At 37.6% G+C, this 11,122-nt stretch overlaps 1 protein-coding gene across 1 annotated transcript; it reads left to right on the plus strand.

Annotated features, from left to right (window-relative positions):
- The first annotated feature begins 2,460 nt into the window (after positions 1-2,460).
- LOC138318485 (spectrin beta chain, non-erythrocytic 1-like) lies at positions 2,461-7,833 on the plus strand. Its single transcript, XM_069260890.1, has 4 exons — positions 2,461-2,570; positions 3,471-3,564; positions 4,658-4,868; positions 7,149-7,833. The coding sequence occupies exons 1-4, from the start codon at positions 2,561-2,563 to the stop codon at positions 7,305-7,307; spliced, it is 474 nt and encodes a 157-aa protein (XP_069116991.1). The 5' UTR covers positions 2,461-2,560; the 3' UTR covers positions 7,308-7,833.
- The last annotated feature ends 3,289 nt before the right edge of the window (positions 7,834-11,122 follow it).

An 11,122-nucleotide genomic window follows, 5' to 3' on the forward strand; every position in this document is an offset into this window, starting at 1 on the left:
TTAATGTGTTGAGTATTTTTTTCCTGTATATTATGTACCAAAGTTGAGAATCTGTTAGAGATGTGGTAGTCACTATGGACATAAAAAAAGTAGGTGTGTACAAAATAGAACAAGTATGTCAGCCAAACAGCTCTTTCGATATGACATATTCGATTAACAGCCAGAATCATTTCAGGACTCATTTTAGATGTGACTCTAGTCCTTTCAGAATTCACTTATTTGACTATTATGACTACATATATGATATTCTAATTGTTGAAAAGAAATTGAAGAGTTTAGTACATTCTAACTTCTAACTTTAAATTTGGTAAACTTGGTAACGTTTTAGACATAAACATGGCATCCCCAAATTCTGTTTAGAATTGACACCTGTTTGGGGCACCTGTAACCTTGAAAATGATACAAGGTCATTGATTTATTTAGGCCGGTGGTGGTACATGCTGCTTTGTCCTGTGTTTAGGCTATTGGTGATACACAACAGCATTGACATTGTGTTTTGACTTAAAAATGACACAGAAGAAGCAAGGCAAGAATCCTTTGGATACCAGCTATTGAAACTTATATATATATATTATATATATAAACCAAATAGGAACAGTGAGGAACCATTATGATTTAATATACAGTAAACCAACTGTCTTCCAGGGCTATTTTTGTGATTTCTATTTCAAAGTAAGTGCATGAAAATTAATATTCACAGATTTAAAGGAAATTCCTATCGATATCAATCCTGTAGATATCATTACATGAAGATAAAAAATTGTGGAAGTAAATGCTAGAGAGGAGGTAAACTGTTGGAGGAAAATCACCGTCCATACCTAGTGTCCTGGCCACTGTGAGTCTCCCTCCAGGGGTGGAGAGTTATTGGAAGAATGTCGGACACTTGGCTATGGTAGCACCACAGACCAGTGTTTGTGAATGGAACTATGCTACTTATAGATAACTGATAAGAATTCTAAAATTTAAAGATGCTCCACCGCCAATAGAGCATAAAAGATATTCTTCATTTGAACAATAATTGGTGTTTAATCGTGTATATATGTCTAATTAACACAAAAAATAATTAAAAAAATAATTTGTTTCGCCTTTGGTGCATGCAGAATCAGCACTTTATTCCATATAGGATATAGTGATGTGGAATTTTTTCGGGATGCAAATTAATTATTTTTCATGTTTTTAACTTGAAGTAAAATTAGAAGTTCAAACTTTTCAATGGTGTAAAGTAAATAATTTTTGCAGCTGAAGAAAATTACTAAATCATCTGCTCCTGTTTTTTATAGTGAAAATATACCATTTGTCAGCGGTAGAGCATCTTTAATTTTACAATATTTACATCTCCCTTTCACAAAGTTTGAAATACTTGACACATATCTTAAGTTTCCAATAGACAATGGAAGCTTTTTGACAATTCTCGAGAGTAAGTTCTATGGCTTCTGGACGATGCCTATCGACCAATCTTAAGTTAAAGGTTACAATCACTAAATATATTGATAACTGATAAGATACATCAAGTTTAATGTCCATATCATGATGAGGAATAGAAATTACCAAGGAGATCATGATTTCAACGTCGTATTTTCGTAATCTTTGCCAACCTGCATCTCACAAACCCAGGAAATACACTGACAACTCAAGATTAGTCTGTTAAATACTATTTAGAATAGTCCATGGTATTCCACTTCTAGACTGAGCAACATCCAGACAACAATCCAATCTTTGTTCCAAAGGAAAATACCAGGTAGGAAGGCTTCTGCCTCTAAATACCCTAAGAAAAATAGCTGTGCACTACAGTTTTGCACAGCTATTTTTTCTTGTAATATCAATGAGGCAGATTAGGAAAAAAAAGTAGAAAAGACAAATTGGTATTTTAGACTTAAAATAATGACTTTTATTTAAAGGCCTATAACTTTCTGAAGCAAAAATTTTTTTTTTTTTTAAACAATAAGAAAAAAATAGAAAATATATAGGGATGGTCTAAGATGAGGATACAACACCAAACAAATGCAAGATTTCTTTTGTAATCTTTTTTAAACGGTGATGATTCGTTTTGCTGTTTTGCTGATCGTCAATTAACATTTGGTAATTAGGACAATGGTAGGAAACGTAAGACAATGGACTCGCATTATGAAAATTAACATTTGATTTATTTTTATTAAACTATTAAGAAGACGAATTGTCACTCTACAAAATTATCAATTTTGTTCATTCCTATTTTAAAAATCAAAAGCCGTTTTAGTGGGCCTTAATTAATATACTCTACTTACTGACTACTAGACTGGCCACCAGACCTACGTTGTTGATAAGACTTTCAAGTTCTTTACAAATTTATCTCCTCCTAGTTTGAAACTTTGATTTTAGTAAAAAAATAAATTCAACATTCTAGAGAATGGTGGCTACTCTACCTAATTTACATGCAGTCTGCAATAGGTCGAAGGGAAGTAACTCTTGTTGACTTTGACAGCTAGCTATAGAGAGAGGAACGGTTCTATATTTAGCACAAACATGCATCATGGTGTAACATAATGACAGCTTCAACACTGACTGGGTGTGGATAGGGAACATGGCTGATGGTAAGACACAGAGAATGTGTAGTGTTATTTAGATAGAAATGTCTAATTTAGTAGAGAGATAGCTATAAGGTAGACAGATAGACAAGTCCAGATAGATGGGTAATGTTATATAACAGGAGATGGGACAGGGATACACAGGTATAATAGTAGCTATAGACTTAACATTTACACAAATAGACAGGCCTTATACTTAGGATACACATGTATGATACTAGAAAAGACAGGCTGACAAATAGACAGGTCTAATACTTAAGATACACATGAATACTACTAGAAAAGACAGGATGACAGATAGACAGGTCTATTAGTATTACTAGATAGACATGTCTTTTTATTGATAGACAGGAAGACAGGTCTAATAGTAGATATGGACATGTCTAAAAGTAGTGTAAAAGGAGCGGGTCGGTGTGGTTTGTACATAGTGTTAAATACGGTCTCTGTCACTCAGCTGACGGAGCGGGTCGGAGTGGTTTGTACATAGTGTTAAATTCGGTCTCTGTCACTCAGCTGACGGAGCATGCTTCTTTAGTTCAGTCAGTAGAGCCGTAGATTTCCACACTGGAGACCCGGGTTCGATTCTGGCCGGGGCACTCGACAGGAATGTGTATTTTCCTATGTTCTTCTACAGTAGATAGACAGGTATACATCCTGTTGACAAAATCAACAGGTAGATGGATTTATGCAATGTATATTATAACTTTCTTTGTCAAATGTTACCTACAGATCACTCTGTGACCTGATTTGTGGTTACTGAACCTGATTTGCCAGTCTGTTTTAATGTGATAAGCAATAATTGGTAATTATGATATGTACTAAATATGTACAAAATTTTTTAAGAAGTTTTTTTTTATACAGTATACTCATGTTCTGTTACTGATCTAGATGTTTATATTCTTACAGCTCAACAGACAACAGGTACAGAGTCAGTCGCACACGAGAGTGAGTTAAAGCGTAAACATGAGTGGGTGACACTCACGGAGAAAGGCACATATAGGTAATATCATCAATACTAACCCTTAAAAGCCTACCATATTAAACCCAAAAAAACACTCCTTTCTCTATACATGGCCCTTCCATTATTCTGAACTCAAATTTACATATACCTGGAATTTAAATCTTAAAATATTAATTAGTCAAACCTGTCTATACAGGACACGAAAAAAACATAACCAAATGTCGTCCTTTATAGAGAGGTGTCCTTTACAACAGGTTTGACTATAAATGCTAACTTTCTAAGCACCATGTACATTCTTTATCTTATTTGTATTGAAAATTGACTTCAGGATTTCTTTGTGTGATAATCTAGAGAAAGGCCTAACTCGATTAAACACTTTCTGCTTGTAGGGGCCCTTGGTGTTTATTGACGGTTGAATACATTATATTATAATATCTTGCCTACTGTAGCTGTGTCTAAAGATGCAGTAACCGCCTCATAAAACACTAAACAACCCAACTTAGACTTTACACAGTGGGGTTACGGGTTCATTGATGTGAGTACAAAATATTGTGCAACAGGGCATTACTTACAGTCTGTACTATACATTTCCTTTAGCAGAGTTATCTCCTCTTGTGAGGAGAAACTTACATGTAAATGGTAATGCCATTGGGCAACAAAACTGAACAGTACATTGTTTTCTCGTGAATTTGTAGTGTTACCCTTGGAAACAAATTGATATACCAATCACCACTTTCTGCCAGGAGCAGATAACTATCCATATAGCGAAAAAACTTGATACCTATATAAAACTTCTTTTTTGAAAGATTGCAAGGAAGTCTAAAATTAACTTCACTTAAAGCAAATTTGATTATAAAAAAAGCCTTGTTCTGAACAGTAAGACTGAAAATGCTCATGATTTATAAGTTTTGAAGTATTGATACTACATGTAACTTAAAGGGAAGTCATACACGGTCAGCCATGACTGAATTTAATAAGCAACCCTTAGCTTACTGGTTTGGTGCTTGACTGCCCAAAAGATCTAGAGAGATATTTCCTCATCACAAAGCTAGGAGGCTTTCCTACGTTATTTTCAGTAATCACAATCAAAACCTAATAAGTGTTCTTTACTGATGACATTTGATTTGTGCAGGTGTTGGGACAAGGCATACATGGTCCTATCTGGTAACACAATGACCTGCTATAGGGAAAGAAAGAAGAGACGTGACCATATCCACTATGAGCCTATTCTGAGTTTGGCTAATGCTACTTGTGCCAAGGCCTTAGACTATACCAAAAGGCCATACGTATTCCGCTTAAGACTTGCCAGTGGTAGTGAGTTCCTCTTCCAGGCTACAGATGAGGTAGGTCATTTATACTTAGAGATTGTGACTTTTATCATGTTACCTGTCATATAACTCTGTTATTGGACTCCTAAATTAACCTTAATTAATTTTCCAAATAAGTACAAATATAATAGGTTATGATGATCCAACTTGGTTAGCCAAAAGTATTTACTGCAATACTATCCGTAGAGTATAATACTGAATACCCTTGACTAGCGAAGTTGATGATGATGTAACTATTTGGAATTGCAGTCCTTGTAACTATAACAAGAGGCCCAGAGGGCCTGTAATCGCTCACCTGTTTGGTAATGCCAAATAATTTTTCTGAATACAGGTTCATTGTTTCTTTTCTGAAGGAATTTTAATATTAACCTCTAAATCCCCTATTGGGCCCCACCCCTCCTGCCCCCTGGGGGTCAGAGCCAAAATTTATACAAGTTCTGTTCCCTTCCACAAAGGATGTTTGTGGCCAAATTTGGTTACAATCCATGCAGAACTCTATGACTATTAGCGATTTAAAGGATTTACCTCTATTTCCCCTATTGGGCCCCACCTCTCCTACCCCCCAGGGGATCAGAGCCAAAATTTATACAAGTTCTGTTCCTACTTCCCCAAAGGATGTTTGTGGCCAAATTTGGTTACAATCCATGCAGAACTCTAGGACAAGTAGCGATTGATAGAATTTACCTCTATTTCCCCTATTGGGCCCCGCTCCTCCTGCCCCCTGAGGGTCAGAGCCAAAATTTATACAAGTTCTGTTCTCCTACCCCCAAGGATGTTTGTGGCCAAATTTAGTTACAATCCATACAAAACTCTAGGACAATTAAATTAGCAATTTATAGACTTTACCTATAATTCCCCTATTGGGCCCCGCCCCTCCTGCCCCGGGGACCAGAGCCAAAATTTATACAAACTCAGTTCTTATTCTCCCAAGGATATTTTTGGCCAAATTTGGTTACATTCCATGCAGAACTCTATGACTAGTAGCGAATTAAAGGATTTACCTCTATTTCCCCTATTGGGCCCCACCCCTCCAGCCCCCGGGGGGGCCAGAGCCAAAATTTATACAAGTTCTGTTCCCCTTCCCCCAAGGATGTTTGTGGCCAAATTTGGTTACAATCCATGCAGAACTCTACGACTAGTAGCAATTTATAGGATTTACCTCTATTTCCCCTATTGGGCCCCGCCCCTCCTGCCCCCGGGGGTAAGAGCCAAAATTTATACAAGTTCTGTTCCCCTTCCCCCAAGTATGTTTGTGGCCAAATTTGGTTACAATCCATGTAGAACTCTATGACAAGTAGCGATTTAAAGGATTTACCTCTATTTCCCCTATTGGGCCCCGCCCCTCCTGCCCCCGGGGGGGTCAGAGCCAAAATTTACACAAGTTCTGTTCATCTTCCCCCAAGGATGTTTGTGACAAAATTTAGTTACAATCCATGTAGAACTCTATGACTAGTAGCGATTTAAAGGATTTACCTCTATTTCCCCTATTGGGCCCCGCCCCTCCTGCCCCCGGGGGGTCAGAGCCAAAATTTATACAAGTACTGTTCCCCTTCCCAAAAGGACGTTTGTGGCCAAATTTTGTTACATTCCATTCAGAACTCTATGACAAGTAGCGATTTAAAGGATTTACCTATATTTCCCCTATTGGGCCCCGCCCCTCCTGCCCCCGGGGTGTCAGAGCAAATACTTATACAAGTTCTGTTCCCCTTCCCCCAAGGATGTTTGTGGCCAAATTTGGTTACAATCCATGTAGAACTCTATGACAAGTAGCGATTTAAAGGATTTACCTATATTTCCCCTATTGGGCCCCGCCCCTCCTGTCCCCGGGGTGTCAGAGCCAAAATATATACAAGTTCTGTTCCCCCTCCCCCCAAGGATGTTTGTGGCCAAATTTGGTTACAATCCATGCAGAACTCTATGACTAGTAGCGATTTAAAGGAAATGTTGACGGACAGACGGACGGACGGACGGACGACGGACGGACGGACGACGGACGACGGACGACGGACGCCGCGCCATGACATAAGCTCACCGGCCCTTCCGGCCAGGTGAGCTAAAAACGAATGGGGTAGTATCTTGTATACTTATACCCTTACGCTCCCCATTTCATCAATATCAATCAACTTTCTTAATCTACAATTGTTTATCAAAAAGCTGAAACAAAGTTCAAAAAAAGTTTCCTAACCTAAGGTTTTCTATTTTACTTCCAATGCTCTAGTTAAGGACTATTGATGAAACTGAGGCCAGTTTTGCTTGTATATGTTCTCAATTGACAATTATTATCTAATCATTCAGGCAGAGATGGAGTCTTGGATAGCAAAGATAGGCCTGGTAACTGAGGCCAAACCCTCAGCAGCCGAGATGAAGGAATCTACTAAGAAACTCCACCAAAACGAGGGGTTCATGAAACAAGACAATGTGACAGATTATAGTCCCCCACCCTATCAGCCATGAGGGATTTATAAAACAGACAATATGATAGATTATTGTCCCCCACCCTATCAGTAATGAGGGATTTATAAAACAGACAATATGATAGATTATTGTCCCCCACCCTATCAGTAATGAGGGATTTATAAAACAAGACAATGTGACAGATTATAGTCCCCCACACTATCAGTCATGAGGGATTTATAAAACAAGACAATATGACAGATTATAGTCCCCCACCCTATCAGTCATGAGGGATATATAAAACAAGACAATGTGACAGATTATAGTCCCCCACTCTATCAGTCATGAGGGATTTATAAAACAAGACAATGTGACAGATTATAGTCCCCCACCCTATCAGCCATGAGGGATTTATAAAACAAGACAATGTGACAGATTATAGTCCCCCACACTATCAGTCATGAGGGATTTATAAAACAAGACAATGTGACAGATTATAGTCCCCCACCCTATCAGCCATGAGGGATTTATAAAACAAGACAATGTGACAGATTATAGTCCCCCACTCTATCAGTCATGAGGGATATATAAAACAAGACAATGTGACAGATTATAGTCCCCCACTCTATCAGTCATGAGGGATATATAAAACAAGACAATGTGACAGATTATAGTCCCCCACTCTATCAGTCATGAGGGATATATAAAACAAGACAATGTGACAGATTATAGTCCCCCACTCTATCAGCCATGAGGGATTTATAAAACAAGACAATGTGACAGATTATAATCCCCCACCCTATCAGCCATGAGGGATTTATAAAACAAGACAATATGACAGATTATAGTCCACCACTCTATCAGCCATGAGGGATTTATAAAACAAGACAATGTGACAGATTATAGTCCCCCACCCTATCAGCCATGAGTGATTTATAAAACAAGACAATATGACAGATTATAGTCCCCCCACCCTATCAGCCATGAGGGATTTATAAAACAAGACAATGTGACAGATTATAGTCCCCCACTGTATCAGCAAGAGGGATTTATAAAACAAGACAATATGACAGATTATAGTCCCCCACCTTATGAGCCATAAGGATTTATAAAACAAGACAATGTGACAGATTATAGTCCCCCACTCTATCAGCCATGAGGGATTTATAAAACAAGACAATGTGACAGATTATAGTCCCCCACCCTATCAGCCACGAGGGATTTATAAAACAAGACAATGTGACAGATTATAGTCCCCCACACTATCAGCCATGAGTGATTTATAAAACAAGACAATATGACAGATTATAGTCCCCCACTCTATCAGCCATGACGGGTTTATAAAACAAGACAATATGACAGATTATAGTCCCCCGCCCTATCAGCTATGAGGGATTTATAAAACAAGACAATATGACAGATTATAGTCCCCCACCTTATGAGCCATGAGGGATTTATAAAACAAGACAATGTGACAGATTATAGTCCCCCATCCTATCAGCCATGAGGGATTTATAAAACAAGACAATGTGACAGATTATATGTGACAGATTATAGTCCCCCACCCTATCAGCCATGACGGGTTTATAAAACAAGACAATATGACAGATTATAGTCCCCCACCCTATCAGCCATGAGGGATTTATAAAACAAGACAATATGACAGATTATAGTCCCCCACCCTATCAGCCATGAGGGATTTATAAAACAAGACAATGTGACAGATTATAGTCCCCCATCCTATCAGCCATGAGGGATTTATAAAACAAGACAATGTGACAGATTATAGTCCCCCACTCTATCAGCCATGAGGGATTTATAAAACAAGACAATGTGACAGATTATAGTCCCCCACCCTATCAGCCATGAGGGATTTATAAAACAAGACAATGTGACAGATTATACCGGTAGTCCCCTGCCCTATCAGCCATGAGGGATTTATAAAACAAGACAATGTGACAGATTATAGTCCCCCACTCTATCAGCCATGAGGGATTTATAAAACAAGACAATATGACAGATTATAGTCCCCTGCCCTATCAGCCATGAGGGATTTATAAAACAAGACAATGTGACAGATTATAGTCCCCCACTCTATCAGCCATGAGGGATTTATAAAACAAGACAATGTGACAGATTATAGTCCCCCACCCTATCAGCCATGAGGGATTTATAAAACAAGACAATGTGACAGATTATAGTCCCCCACTCTATCAGCCATGAGGGATTTATAAAACAAGACAATGTGACAGATTATAGTCCCCCACCCTATCAGCCATGAGGGATTTATAAAACAAGACAAGACAATATGACAGATTATAGTCCCCCACCCTATCAGCCATGAGGGATTTATAAAACAAGACAATATGACAGATTATAGTCCCCTGCCCTATCAGCCATGAGGGATTTATAAAACAAGACAATATGACAGATTATAGTCCCCCATCCTATCAGCCATGAGGGATTTATAAAACAAGACAATGTGACAGATTATAGTCCCCCGCCCTATCAGCCATGAGGGATTTATAAAACAAGACAATATGACAGATTATAGTCCCCCTATCAGCCATGAGAATGTGTTCCAGTGCCTTATATAGTAATTGAGAGAGCCTAGACAAATTTTTTCTTAAAGACCAATTATATTTCTGAAATAACATTTAAGTTTTAAATTTTAACTGTAAAATGAGTAAAAGCTACACTTATCAATGCTTCCTGGATAATTTTAAATGTTTTTTTGGTAAAGGGGTTTTTCTTGTTTCTCAGTGTCATCCTAAATATAGTACAGTAGTTTACTATTACTACAGCACACGACAAAGCAACAAAATGATCCTTCTCTGTCAACATAGATTTACAAAGGGAACCTGTTTGGTGTTAAAACCTCATCTTATGATCCGACGGAATCTCTTGTGTTGTAGCTGTGAACTGGAGCAGGATCAGTGTGTACAGAGGGACATTCCCAGTAACAGCCATTGGTCAGTTTAAGTAGCACTATGATCGGATGTGCCAAATTTATTATTGATGTTTAAATTTTTTTTAAATCTATACTTTGTTTCATATGTCACTTTATGATTATAATGTGCTATACAGTATTATCTTTCTTGAATTTTTTTGCTTAATTCAAACGGTTTTTCACTTCAATATACAATGTAATCGTCCTTACAGTTTTGTGTAATACACATTATATATTACACCATTACATTATGTTCCATGTCAAGAATCTTATAAAATCTTCCAAGTTATTTGTCAATCACTGACAGGCTCCAGAGAGGAGGCGGTGTTAAGGTGTTGTTACCACTAACCCTCTACATCTGGGTTCAAAGTCTACAAAGGAATGTTGCCAAGTACTGACCATAGGTTACTATAAACATGTCATTAAATTGGTGTATTTCACAAGTGATAAGATATCATAACATTTAATTGTTGCAAAAGTGTTCTGATCATAGGTAAAGTAGAATCAAATGACTCTAAATTATGAAAGTAATTCTCTGTGAAAAAGTTGACAGACATAAAAAATGTGTCATTAAATCGCAGTAAAAATAAGTTGGTTTTCACATGTGGTTTTTGTGTGGAACTCCAGCTTTCCTCCACTTGCTAGACAAGGCTCATCCTGACTTTGTATAGAAATCCTCTATTGGCATGGTCTAGGGGAGATAACTCACATAATTCTTGCCCATGATGCTCAAGCTCATAGTTGTTATCATTAATTAGTTTTGTTAATCTATTCAATGAGTGTTAAGAAAGACAGTAAATAAGACACTGTTTTTCTTTTACATTGTCCATGATTGAGAGAGGAAGAAGTTCAGGTTCGTCTCAGATTTTGAGCCAGAGGACTGGTTAAATTGAAGATATGTCCAACAAATAAAACAAAATCCAAA

Source organism: Argopecten irradians, chromosome 3 (assembly GCF_041381155.1).
Source record: "Argopecten irradians isolate NY chromosome 3, Ai_NY, whole genome shotgun sequence".
NCBI lineage: Eukaryota > Metazoa > Mollusca > Bivalvia > Pectinida > Pectinidae > Argopecten > Argopecten irradians.

Bases quoted from the DNA above. Each gene is read 5' to 3' on its own strand.
- LOC138318485 (XM_069260890.1), top strand. The intron at 3,565-4,657 runs GTAATATCATCA...TGATTTGTGCAG, and splicing joins ACGGAGAAAGGCACATATAG to GTGTTGGGACAAGGCATACA. The intron at 4,869-7,148 runs GTAGGTCATTTA...CTAATCATTCAG, and splicing joins TCTTCCAGGCTACAGATGAG to GCAGAGATGGAGTCTTGGAT.